The 13,639-nt window shown below is 54.0% G+C and overlaps 1 protein-coding gene across 10 annotated transcripts in view; it reads left to right on the forward strand.

Annotated features, from left to right (window-relative positions):
* Nucleotides 1-13,639, forward strand: part of MVB12B (multivesicular body subunit 12B) — a 202,119-nt gene that overhangs the window by 159,845 nt on the left and 28,635 nt on the right. For all 10 annotated transcript variants that reach the window (XM_070799247.1, XM_070799252.1, XM_070799246.1 and 7 more), the window contains 2 exons: nt 6,896-6,951; nt 9,528-9,587. In XM_070799247.1, the coding sequence (XP_070655348.1) occupies nt 6,896-6,951; nt 9,528-9,587 (116 nt within the window). The remainder of the gene's footprint in view (nt 1-6,895; nt 6,952-9,527; nt 9,588-13,639) is intronic.

The raw sequence follows: 13,639 nt of genomic DNA on the forward strand, positions 1-13,639 counted from the left end.
AGCAGATGACAGTTGAGATGCTGGTGGTGGAGTCTTTTTAAAAATTTTACATTTTCGCCATTGTTGTTCAGTCTCTTAAGTCGTGTCCGACTCTGCGACCCCCTGGACTGCAGCACGACAGGCTTCCCTGTCATTTACCATCTCCTGGAGTTTGCTCAAATTCATGTCCATAGAGTTGGTGATGGCATCCAACCATCTCGTCCCCTGTCGCCCGCTTCTCCTCCTGCCTTCAGTCTTTCCCAGCATGAGGGTCACATTTTAACCTATGACTTTATGAATCTCTGGATCGAGTGTGCTGGAAGTAATTCATGTGTCAGTTGGAGTATTTCCTCTTTGAGGAAGGCATCAGCTGGTCCTGGGCCCGGTGCCTTTGGGAGCTGGTCAGCAGTGGGTTTGTGTTGAGCCTGCAGAAGTCCAAAGGTATGTGTGTGTGGAGGCGAGAATGAAGGGAAGGCACCGAGGGATTGCCTTGGCAAGTAAAATTATAGTTCCCATACGCAGGACCTATGGCCCTCTCTTGTTGCCAGGCAGAGTTCCCGCAGATTCATGGCAGAGGTGTCTGTGCAAACGAATCCAATTTATGTCCAAACAGAAATGACATGCAAATCGGACTTCTTCCCCCAAGGAAAGCGAAGGCAGGTAGCACGGTCAGTTGGGAAAAAAATAAATAAATAACTGCCCCCCCCACCTCCTTTCCGTCTTTAGAAGAGGGAGTGGTATTAATATAGTAGCAGATTAGAGCTTTATTTGTTTAAACCTTGCAGATCCTGTAAGCATTCACAATCCTCTTGACTTGTAGTGCCTGATTGTAAAAAGAACAGTTGAATGAGCTCATTGTTTCCTGGGTTTTTTTCTGTAATGTATTTTACAAACACTCCGGTGACAGGCCTGACACGCTGATTTCTATGTAGTCGCACTTCAGTTTGGGATTACAGCATTAATAACAGAGTTCCATGCATCATGCCATTTTTAAGCATGATCGTTATGATAAAGGGCATATACTTAATTACAGGCCTGCTTAATTACAGCTCTGTTGAAGCTCGTTTGTTTAGGAGAATGCTAATTGCGCTGCGGAGCCCACGGCACATCCGTGCTTTCATCTGCTGTGTGCCGCTCGGTGCCGAGGATCAGCGTTTTGTTAAAACTGCCACCAAAAGTAAAATGGAAAAAGAGAAAAAGGGGGCGGGGGGAAGGAAGAAGACGAAGAGAGCACTCGTCCTAGTCCTGAAAGGTGGCCTGCCTGGCGCGGGGCTGTGGGCCTGCACAGAAGCCCCTCCTGGGCAGATGCCCTGTGGTCCCCGCTTTACAGGCAGGGCGGCCAAGGCCCAGAGGGGTGAGATGGCCACACACCTGCTGCACATCCTCCCTGCCACAGCCATGGCATTGCCACTGCCAGCTGGGCACCTGGGCTCAAATCCTGGCCCCATCAAACTCCCTAACGCCTCAGCCTTGGGTTCCTTAAACGTTAACTTGCCCGTGACTATCGTGGAGGACGTTATTTGGTGCACGTTGGCTCTCTTGGGTGTGGTCAGTAAATGCGGTTTCCTTTCCTTCACACTCTCTCTGGCCTAGACTTGGGCAGGGGAGAAGTTCTGCTACATCCAAGGTTTCAGGGGGTCATGGGACTGGGACAATGGATTGCTCTGGGCCCCGGCAGCTCCACCTTCAGTGCCAGTGAGGAAAGGACAGACCTCTGTGTCCTGCCTCTGGGTTGTGCCCATGGATCGGTCAGGCTGTGTTCATGTGAGAGCCTTGTGCAAGCCCAGGCTGCCTGGGAGGCCTGGTGAGGGGGGGAACGAACATGTACCCCCTGAGTGGTGGCTCTGTGGGGGCTGCCCCTGCTCACGGCTCCCCCTCAGCCCCTCCACTGCGTGTCACTCTGACTGGGACTCGGCAGTGGTTGAAGGCTGGGGGAGGAGTGGGATGAGGACAGAGCACCAGAGCACAGTGAGGAAGACACGTGCTCCCCCATGAGGAGCACGGACGATGATTTATGAGATCTTTTGGAACATGTAAAAAATGAGCACCATTGATTTTAAGAATTATGTCTCACAAGCCTCTAGATATCTTAAAATGTGGAAAAGCTGCCCAGATAGGGAGAATAGAGATGGATGTCCTGGAATTAGAAGGGGATGTAGCAGTCCCACAGATCAGCTTTTCTACCGATACACAAGATCCCTCTCTAACCCCCTGACAAGTGGCCGTGTGTCTGGAACTTTCTCAGCCAGTGCTGTGCCCTTCCTTCCGGCTTCTCCAGAGGAGGACAAGGTCTCCCCCGGAAATCGTGCCCTGACGCCAGCCCCTCTTCTTGTGACAGCTCTCAGAACACGTGCAGACGCTTGACCATGTTCACCTCCAAGGCTTCTCTTATCTGGTGATGGCGGCTGTTCAGTCACTCAGTCGTATCCGACTCTGTGCGACCCCATAGACTGTAGCCCACCAGGTTGCTCTGCCCATGGGATTTCCCAGGCAAGAATACTGGAGTGGGTTGCCATTTCCTTCTCCAGGGCCTCTTCCTGACCCAGGAATCAAACCTGCGTCTCATGCATTGCCGGGCAGGTTCTTTACTGCTGAGCCACCAGGGAAGCCCCTCTTCTGTCTGGACCAGAACCCATCTAGCTGCACTTCTTCTCGCATGCGGGACACTGGGCTCTTGGGTGCCGGGTATGGTCAGGCCTCCCTACAGCAGCAGATCTGATGACTTCCTCTCCTTCCCTCCTGTGGGCTGGCCTCAGGTCCCTCACCAAGCTGTCCAGGACAGTGGTCTTGAGAGTGCAATCCCAGCATGGAACCCCTCCGTTGAGCCCAGAACAGACCAAGGTGGTGATTCCCCAACCCTGGCATGGGGACGGCTGTGCTGTCGCGTACAATGGCAGCTCCCAACTTCTAAACAGCCAGGTCACATTGTTGACTTGTTCCACTACAGACAAGTGTTTTTTTGTGTCTTCTGCTGTTATTCCAGCGTGAACATCTCTTTCATTCCATCTGACGCAGTTGGCATTTTGGACCCAAGGTACAGGACTTAACACTGACCTTTAACAAATTCCATCTATTAAATTTAGCCCATGACCCTGACTTCTTGAGATCTCTATTGGATTTCTCTCCCTTATCCAGTCTGTGGGCTGTCCCCATCGGCCGCATATCGGATATGCCTACTCTGCGTGCCTTCACTGAAGTAATTGATAACGCCCTGGGCACCCTCCAGAGAGGTTGCTTGAGGTCAGTGTCAATCTATTAATCAGCTTCTTGAACATCTAGTCCAACCAGTTATGGATTCTCCTACCCTTAACATTGTCCAACCGTACTTATCTGTCTTGTCTGTTCGGATAATGTGAGAAATTTGTCAAATGCTTTGCTCAAATCTGCCTTCTTTCAGCCTACCATAATCTTGGCTATGCTAGGGTTTTTTTTTTTTTAAATAAATGAAACTTGGTTGGCAGATCATCTGTTCAGCAGACTCTCAGCGGCTCCTGGGGACCTGGCTCCCCTTTTCAGGGAGTCCGAGCGTGTCACCCCAGAGGCTGTTCCTCTTGAGGCAGCGCCTGCCCATTCAGCAGCTTCTGCCCCCAGGACCCCGTGGATTCACTCTCTTTTCCTCCAAGACTGTTAGAGTCTGTTCTCTAGAAGAATGCAAGGAGTATCTGGCTCTGCCCATCTTCCCATCCTGAACCTTAAGATGAGGTGGAAACTTATCCCCAGATTCTCATCTCTCTCTCCCTCCCCAGACGGCTCCCCTCAAGGTGGGATTAGGTCTGCGTGGTTCTCCACAGCAGCCCCTCTGCTGCTCAACCCCATCAGGAGGCCATCACCCCACTGTGCTAAGGGCCACCCTCACACTGCCTCTTGCTTCTCAGTCTTGGGAATGCATCCTCCCTTCTCCCCAGAGGTATCCCAGCCTGGAGCCCCGTTACAGGGAATGCTGAGCTCCCCAGGCACCCCCTGTGCTGGGATAGGAACACAGAGCTGACTCAGATGTGGACAGTCAGAGGCCCATGGCCAGCAGAGGAGACGCGGCCCTAGCCAGGCACCCAGCGGGGCAGGCAGGACTTCAGGGACAGCGTCCTGCAAGAGGACATGCTGAGCTGACCCCAGAGGGATGGTGGAGGGACGGGGGTGGACACAGGGTGAAGGGGGGGAAGGGAGCACCCCTCCTTGGCAATTCCTGTCCCTTCCCTTTGGGTGCAGCTGTGACTCCAGCCTCGTGTCTCTCACTCCTGCCCAGTGCTCCCCAGGACTCTCATTTCCTGTAGTAATCCGGCCCTTGCAGGTCAGCATACCACATTTTCAGAACACAAGTTCACAGAACAGACATTGACATTTTGATGGAAACAGATGTCACCAGTGAGAAGGGCAATCTTCATCATATCTTTCCAGAACCTCCAGACACAATGATGGGCAGAAAGCCCAGTGAATGACCAGACAGGGTTCCCAGCCCAGGAATGCAGCCAGGGCAGGTGACCACAGGGGCTTTGAGAGTTTGAGGGACAGGTAAAGTAGGCTGTGGTTCCCAGCATCTGACATGGGGTGGGCAGGATGTGGGCGGTGGCTTCATGACGAGGGGACTGACTATGGAGGGAAGTGTGGGTCCAGAGGACAGTGGTGGGTGTGACTTGGGGCTGTTGGCGCACATAGTCACCTCCTGGCCCGTAGGTCTGTTGGAAAAGAGCTGGCCAAAGGCCAGCTAGACACTTGGCGAGCATGTAGTATTATCAAAACCATGAAAGGCCCTGGTGTGGAAGAAGCAGGTTTGCTGTCAGAAATAGCAAGTATCCCTCATAGGAGGGCCAGAGACTAGAGTCACTGCTTCCACCTATGTGGCCCCTGACCACCTGTCTGCGAGTGATCAGAAATGCTGCCAGTGCTGCATGTCCACTGGCCTGCATCAGGAAGCAGCCAGGGTCAGAGTGCCACGTGAGGTGAGCCTTGACTTCCAGCCACGGTGGATGGATGGTGGCAACTGCGGGGAAGGGAGCTTGGCCCTTCCCTTGGGTTCTGAGTGGGCCTTGTCCTGTCTATTCTAGAAGGCATCGCAGCCTTTCAGGGATCATCTGTTAAGGGCTGTATTTTCCAGCTGTGAATGCGCATGCATGGCTGTGTCACTTCAGTCATGTCCGGCTCTTTGTGACCCCATGGACTGTAGCCCACCAGGCTCCTCCGTCCATGGGATTCTCCAGGCAAGAATCCTGGAGTGGGTTGCCATTTCCCTCTCCATGCATGTAGAATGCGTGTAGGTGCTCAGATTTCCTTAGTATATTTGTGTATATGACATACTGCTTAAGGTGACAGTGGGCTCCCTGCTCCTTCCTGGGGAGGTGTCACACTGTCCCCAGTGCTTAGCTGGGTCTCCAGGCAGGGAGGGCAGGTCCCCGGGGCCTCTGTGATGCAAGGTCTCTGACCACAGATATCTCTGTCCGAGCCCCATGGCCCAGGCAGCCCTCCCAGGAAAGGAGGGGGTGTCCCATGCCGTAGTAGGGCCGGCTGCGGGGAGCTGGCCCAAGGTCCACCCCCGGCTGATCCAGGGTAGCCGGCCGAGCTAGTTCCTTTTCATACTTCCCAGAGAAGGTCCATTTTCTCCCTCCCCAGAAATGATGGAAGTAGCTTAAAATGAGACATTTGGCTCATCTTGTTGATCAGAGAGGATTTGTCCCAGAATTCTTTGCTTACTTCCTTTTCTTCTTTCTGCTTCTGCGACTCTCTATTTCTTAGGACTAAAAAAAAGAAAAACCATTGTCCACCACCAGTGTCCCAGACAAGGCCCTCCAACCCCGAGACGACAGGGAAAGTGGGGACCTTCATTTCCAGGGAACTAACTCATCACTCCACATCTTTCCGTAACCACAACTCACCAGAAAACCGTGAGGCCCCCCCATGCCGTGCCTGTGGCTGGGACTAGCGAGGCCAGTTTGGCCCCTGCTCGGGGCTGATGGGGACGCTGGACCCCGGGAGAAGCCCCTGCCCATCTCCCAAGCCTGTGGCTGCCCAGCCTTCACACTAGGAGCGCCTGTGTCACGCTCTGTCCAGGGTGACCTGTTTCCCTGGGTGCCAGGGTTTCCACATGGACGTAGGAATCCCTCATCCCAGGAGAAGAGGGGCAGCCCCAGGTCATGACTTGGTGGCGATGATGACCTGGGGACACTGTGGATGCAGGGCGGCGGGAAAGAACCTGAACCCCTGACCCCTGCCTTCCCTGTTTTCCCTTTTGGGGGCCCATTCCCACCGCTTCTGTGTCCTCTGAACACTGAGCAGACAGTTGAGCCTCCATGCAGCCCTAAAAGACCAGGAGCCAGCAGTGGTGGCTGCATAGGCCCACCTGCCGAGCTCACATGGACAGCTCACACCAACTCCTACACAGGCCGCACTGCCCTCCTTTTAAACCCAAGCACACCCAAGGTCGTGGCCAGGGTTCAACCCAATCTTTTTGACTCCAGAACCACTCTTTCCCCCCAAACCTGGACCTTTCCTGTGAGCCTGACAGCCTGGCTGTGATCAGGACTCGGCCAGGAGGGCACCTCATGAACACACTCACTGCCCGCCTCCACCCCGAGCCCCCAGCCTTGTCCCTTCCACCCTGTGAACCTCTGTCCTGCTCCCAGCCCCTCAGTAGCTCCCCCCACTCACAGCTGGGACCCTGGGTGGGCTCCAGACTGTCCTTGCTCTCACAGTTCCTGTCTGTACTTCCCTCTGGGTGTCTGCCTCGCTCACCAGGTGTGTGTCCTGGGAGCACGGATGGTACCTGGGCACACGTCGCCCTCGGCCCCACTCACCTGTGCACGTGTCAGCCGGCTCCAGCCCCTGACCGCCCTGTACTGTCCGTGTCAATAGCTCAAGTTACTGAACGTCAGTGGATCTGCAATGCCATTTATTTTCACTTTTTTTTCCCCCTTTTCTTTTGCAGCCATGGATGGTGTGCCTTTTATGATTTCAGAGAAGTTTTCTTGTGTTCCAGAAAGTGTAAGTTTCTTGCATGATTGCCCTCCCCCTCAGCTCCCTCCACCCCTAGCCTAAGCCCTTCTCTTCACAGCGCTGCAGGGCCATCTTGGCAGCCCCCAAACCCCTCCCTTGCCAGAATCATCCATCGCTACCTTTGTGCCTCACCCCCCACCACCGGAAGCTCAAGAGCAGGACTCTGTAGCTGTGCCTAGAAGGTTCTTGATAAGTGAGAGAAAAGAAAGGATAAGGGTGGGGAGGGAGCAAGACAGACGAACAGACACACTCAGACGCAACCACAGCCGAGGCTTCTTGATTCAGCTGTGATGGTGAATTGTTCTGAACCTCGCTGGCTGTACATGTTCCTGGTTTCCAAGCTCACCTTGTTAATTTCTGCTCTTTTTTATTTAACATTGACAACGTTCAGCAGAAAGCAAGCTGCTATACCCTTTCCCATTGTCATTGCCGCATCCTGTGATGACCACATTCTCTGCTCTGAGTCACAGGCGTCTGAATGGCAGGGCTGGGCCTGTTCACGCAGGCAGCTGCCCGGCAGCTGTGGGTCCATCGCCCACGGCAGGCCAACCCAGACCCCACGGTACACGAGAGGGAACCGAGGCCAGGCTGGGCCCCCAAACCGTCTTTAGTGACAGAGGGATGAGTGAACTAGCCAGACCTGAAGGCCAGACCCCACACCTTGAGAGGCATGCACGGCCTTGCAGGGCCCATCTGGCACCCCTGTGCCCTGTCTCCGGCGGTGCCTGCACCCCTCAGTGGTGCAGGCCTGGTCTGCGGGCTCAGTAGACTTGTTTCTGGATTTTTTTCAAATCCTTGCTGCAGAAGTTTGCTCTTGAGTAGTTAATAAACATGACAGCCCTGGTTTGGGCACCAGCTCGGAGTCCTTCAAGCAAAAGTGTTTTTCTTGGATCCAGTTTAAAACCACCCAGCTTGTGATCTGACCTGCCCTAGAGTTTCCATTTTCATGAAATATAATAGGCCTCCTCTGAACCCTTCTGGTAAGCAGCTTAATCTTGAAAAAAAAAAAGAAAAATACACGCCCGTGATGTTGACACGAGGAGCCTGTGTAACTTCAGCCGACCACTCACTCCACTTGGCTGTGTTGCCATGGAGACGCTGGCACCTCTCCCGCCCGCGCAGTTGGAGAGGCCATTCTGTCCTGCGCTGCAGCTCCAAGCGGGCAAGTTTAGTGGGGCAGTTAGAGCCTAATGATACAACAGCTGGACCACCGCTGGATCCCGGGCCGTGTGGGCAGGCGGCCCCATGCTCACGCCGCGCGGGCTGGCAGCAGGAGAAAGCCAAACTGTTTTGTGGTCGCAGGCAGCGCAGCTCCAGGAGCCGAGAGCCTAATTCGGTGGCCCTGTCCCAAGTCCGGGCTCTGCCAACTCAGCGAGTGCTCAGGCAGGCGGCCACGGGCCAAGTCCAGCGCTTCCCCTCGCTTCTCTCTCTAATCTCCCGGCAGCCCGGCCTGGCCAGGAGGGGCCCGCCCACCGATGCTTTGTAACCAGAGAGGAGGTTGATGGAGGGATTAACCTGTCCTGCTACATCCCACCTAGAAGCAGGCGGAGGCACTGAGTCCCGTCAGAATCCAGGTCCTGGGGCTCAGAGCCGGCCTTCAGGGAATCCCCCCACTGGCCCTGCTCAGACTCCAGCTCTTGCCCCCTGCCTCTGGGCTGCAGTTCAAAACCACGAAGGCCTCCGGGGGTTTTATCCGACTCTCGGGTTTCACCTGTTCACCCCCAGCTGCTAACCCCACAGAGCTGCCTTGGGAATACAGACCATGGGGATCCCAGAGGGGACCCTGGCCAGGGACCTTGGAGACAGGGCTCCCTCTGCCCCTCACCGGGTGCTTCAGCCCAGGCTTCTCTGGGCCTCCAGCTGACTCTCGTTGCCCTGTGGTTTAATTTTTCATGCTGGCTGTGGAAAAGCCAGTGTTTTCAAAGAAGAAAGGTCCCCATCTCTATGACGTTTTAGAAACAAACACCCCATTAAAATGGTGTTATTATTTTCCACCACTGTTGATTTCTCAAATGACCATTGATAGGCAGTTGGTTAGTTCATTCACCTGGCATTTTAAATGACCTAGAATTCCCTCCACCCCCTTCCCTGATGTTAAGGAGTCCCAGGCAAGAAATGGGCTGCCTGCCTCCCCAGAGTTCCTCAGACCTGTTCCAACACACAGGCGGGGGTGGTCAGGGCAGTGTAGTGAAGCCGTGGGTACCTGCATCCCCCTGGCTGCAGAAAGAGCATACTGGCCTTTCCGGGGAGGGTTATGGGGGTGCAGTCAGAGAGAGACGAGAGGCAGAAATGACTGGTGACAGCGATGGTCTTTCAGGAGCGCTGTGACCGCCCCCGACCTGGGTGCCTAAGCAGGAGTCCCCACCAGAAGGGGCCCGGCGGCAGCCAGGTTTTCTGAGTCTGCTCCTGCAGCACTGTGGAGTCACACTGATGGTTTCTGTGGCAAAGGAGTGGAGAAAACACCAGATCGCAGTGGGGTTTGAAGTGTCGCAGTTGTGAAGAAGAGCAAATGTGAAGCAGCAATTTTTCCAGCCACGTAAGAGGATGACTCGATGTATTTTCAGATGCAGCCCTTTGATCTCCTGGGAATCACCATCAAATCTCTGGCAGAAATTGAAAAAGAGGTAAGCAAGCTCCCCAGGATGGGGCAGGTGGGGCCCGGGTCCTCGCTGGCCGGCCCGGCGTCTCCCTTCCACATTAAGGGTGTGTTCCAGGCACAAGAAGGGACCTCGGGGTGGGGCAGCCCTCTGAGAAAGACGCTTTCACTCAAGTTTACTTCTTAGAAAAAGAAGCTCTCTTTTTAATGTGTGTATTACTTAAAGTAATAAGACGGAAGGTTTTACATGATAACACGGAACAGTCAACGCTGCTTCATTTTGTTAAAAAAAAAAAGTCTCGGCTTAAAGAAGGCAGAGGCTGGGGCCAGGGCGCGGAGTTGGCTCTATCCTTCAGCTGTATTATTTGCCTCCAGTAGGGGTTTGAGGAAATGTCCGAGCCGTTTCACAATTTAGAGGAAGGATCAGGACACATTCCATTGTGCTTGATAAAGCCAAACCCCACTTGGCAGCCTGGTTAGAAAGAGTTTGGATGTTTTCCTAATAAAAAGAGATCCCAGGATTTGGAAGCACATGTGACACCTCTGAGGACAGAGAGTGGCGATAACAGAACGAAACTGGGGGTCAGCTCTCCCGGTGGTCTCCCCACTTCCATCAGACAGTGCCGGCGTGCGTGTCGTCTTCTGTGTGGAGACGGCTGTTAAGCGGTCACATGCTTGCAGCCGGCTCTCCTCAGAGAGGGACATCCGTCTCAGAGATGGAAATGGAAGAACCATTTCAATATTCTCAGCTCCTTTGGGTGTTCTCTTGTGTACCCGGCTAGCAGAAGCAGGTTGCATTATTGAAAGATGGCTGAAATCAAGGAAAATTGAATCAATATAGTACAACAAATTTCTAAACCTGTCACAGCAAAAACAAGACAAAAAAGTCCCCCCTTTGTCTTGGATTTTCAGTAAATCGTAAAACCCCAAGCTGACTGTCATCTATAGATTTTAAGAGGGGTAGAACAATGACCGGCTGCCACATCAGAAAAACACGGGTGGGTGGAGCCCCAGGTCAGCCCTGGCTGAAAGTGAGGTGACGCCCCCCTCCCCGGACTGCCTTTGTGTGGGGTCCCCACAGGGTGGCGCCGGCGAGCGTGTCCAGACGACCTTTGCAGAGACCTGCAATGGCAACCCACTCCAGTACTCTTGCCTGATGGATGGAGGAGCCTGATGGGCTGCAGTCCATGGGGTCGCTGGGAGTCAGACACGACTGAGTGACTTCACTTTCACTTTTCACTTTCATACATTGGAGAAGGAAATGGCAACCCACTCCAGTGTTCTTTCCTGGAGAATCCCAGGAACGGGGGAGCCTGGTGGGCTGCCGTCTCTGGGGTCGCACAGAGTCGGACACGACTGAAGCGACTTAGCAGCAGCAGCTCTGGCCACAGGCTGTGAAGCGGGGAGCGGCCTGTGACCTTTCAGGATGGACAAGGTCGCACGGACTTTAAGGGGTGGGGGTGGGGGGGCCAGGGGTACGCCCCTTCTCTGCTTAAAGCTTGGATAACAGGAAAACCTGTCTCATGAACACTAAAGGGACAGGTGTGAAAAACACCATAGACAGCAAGTGACCATCACTGTGGGTTGGTGGGGGTAGGTGGCCAGTGCTGGAAACAGGGCAGCTGTGAATGTCACCCCTTCTCTCTCCGCCTGTCCTCCCGGGCTGTAGCCAGAGCCCCGTTTATTTAAGCACCTGTTACATGCATAAAGTCCAGGCTCTGGGCCTGGACTTTACCTCCATTATCACCGATTCTCACCCCAGGCTGACCAGGTGACAACATTCCTCCCCATCTTGTGGGTCAGAACTTGAGGCTCAGAAAGGTGAAGTTATCTGCTCAAGACAAGATGGAGATCTAGCGCATCGTACTCCAGACACCCTCCGTTATGACGTAAAGTCCATGGCCCCCTGTCCTCAGGCTGGTGAGGACAGTGGTACTAGGGAGGCCCATCAACCTGGGTCCTGACCCCACCTGGGCCTTCAGGTGACCAGGACAGGGTGAAATAGGAGAGAGCCCAGTGGTAGAGCCAGTGTCCATGGTGGAAACCACCATCAATTCTCTTAACTCTCTTGCCATGGAAGGGCCAAAAATGTGTTTGTTTAGAGTACGGTGTGCTGATGTCGGGCGCTCTGAGCAGAGCTTGGCAGGGGTAGCATCCTCAGATTTTCCATGTAACCTTTCTGAGCCTCAGTTTCCTCTTATGTAAAGCCAGGAAAGTATTAATAATGAAAACGCTCTGTAGCATTTGTGGGTATCACTGAGACAGTCATGGAAATGGCCCAGAGCAGCACTTGCTGTGGCAGCTGCCCAGTTAGGTATCAGTTCATTTAAGTCACTCAGTCGTGTTCAACTCTCTGTGAGCCCATGGACTGTGGCATGCCAAGTCCCCCTGTCCATCACCAACTCCCAGAGTTTACTCAAAGTCATGTCCATCGAGTCAGTGATGGACCAACCATCTCATCCTCTGTTGTCCCCTTTTCCTCCCACCTTTAATCTTTCCCAGCATCAGGGTCTTTTCAAATCAGTCCATTCTTACATCAGGTGGCCAAAGTATTGGAGTTTCAGCTTTAGCATCAGTCCTTCCAATGAATATTCAGGATCGATTTCCTTTAGGATGGACTGGTTGGATCTCCTTGCAGTCCAAGGGACTCTCAAGAGCCTTCTCCAACACCACAATTCAAAAGCATCAACTCTTTGGCGCTCAGCCTTCTTTATAGTCCAACTCTCACATCCATACATGACCACTGGAAAAACCATAGCCTTGACTAGACAGACATTTGTTGGCAAAGTAACGTCTCTGCTTTTTAATATGCTGTCTAGGTTGGTCATAACTTTTCTTCCCAGGAGCAAGTGTCTCTTAGTGAGGTATAGCAAGTGTCATGATGGTGGGTGGTGTATTTTTATTTATTTTTGGCTGCGCTGGGTCTTCATTGCTGCACATGGGCTTTCTCGAGTTGCGGGGGCCCAGGGCTCCTCTCTCACTGTGGTGCACGGGCTTGTTATCGCGGCGGCTCCTCTTGTTGCGGAGCTCGGGCTCTAGGGCGCGTGGGCTTCAGTAGTTGTGGCACACAGGCTTAGTTGCCCCGAGGCACATGGAACCCTTCAGGACCAGGGATCAAACCCACGGCCCCTACATTGGTAGGCGGACCACCAGACAAGCCCAGTCATGTTGTGGTCATTGTCACCACCACCCCCCTGGTCCACAGGAAGCGGGTGAGCTGGTGCAAGTCCGCCCCGTTGCAGCCTGACGCTCTGCCCTCTGAGGCAGAGCAGAGAGAGCCAGTGGACCACGCCCGGCTTCCTTCCTTGCTTTCAGTGATAGGTTAAAAGCACACACTATGTTCTCTGTTGAAGGAGATTAAAGTGGAGTTAGAGAAAATGTAGGGAAATGGGGAGAGGTTAGACATGCTAAATAGGCTGGGAAACCATCACTGACATCCCCACCGTCAGGGAGGCCATGAGGGTTTTCATTTAATCTGAGGATTTAGAAGTTACTTCCACCAGCCATCCGCGTGCACGTAATGGTGATTAGCATGTTGACATCCACACACTCCCGCAACAACATCAGCGAGCATTCTCCATAAATAAACTGGAGAACTAGCCCCTCTCAGCCCCTGAACTCAGCATAGCTCCTGGAGTTGGAGGCAGAGGAGGAGCTGAGCCCACAGCTCCCTGGCCCCCTGGCCCCGCTCTCGGGCTCCGTGGGCTGGCCCTGAGCACCTGGGGGTCCCCTTGATTTTGCCCCTTTTCACTCACACCCAGTCTGTCTGTCCTTCGGGGGTGAGGGGCGTTGCTTGGGGAGGAGGATGGGGGCTTGCTTTGCTCTTGTTTACGGCATCAAGCCCAACGCCCTCCCCCAAGAAGTCAGGAGACTGCCTTTGGGTTCAGGGCTGACCGTGACCTGCACCATCCCCTTGCCCATCCTGAACACCACTCCCCCCGGCCCCGCCCCAGATCTTGCCGGGGATTCGCAAACAGCAGGGAGAGCCTGGCATCTGTGGGGGCTGCCTTGGAAGGGGCAGGCTCTCCCCTCCCTTATCCCTGCATGCCTCCAGGGGGAGGTGGTGTCATCCTGGCACAC

Source organism: Bos indicus, chromosome 11, assembly GCF_029378745.1.
Source record: "Bos indicus isolate NIAB-ARS_2022 breed Sahiwal x Tharparkar chromosome 11, NIAB-ARS_B.indTharparkar_mat_pri_1.0, whole genome shotgun sequence".
Classification (NCBI taxonomy): domain Eukaryota; kingdom Metazoa; phylum Chordata; class Mammalia; order Artiodactyla; family Bovidae; genus Bos; species Bos indicus.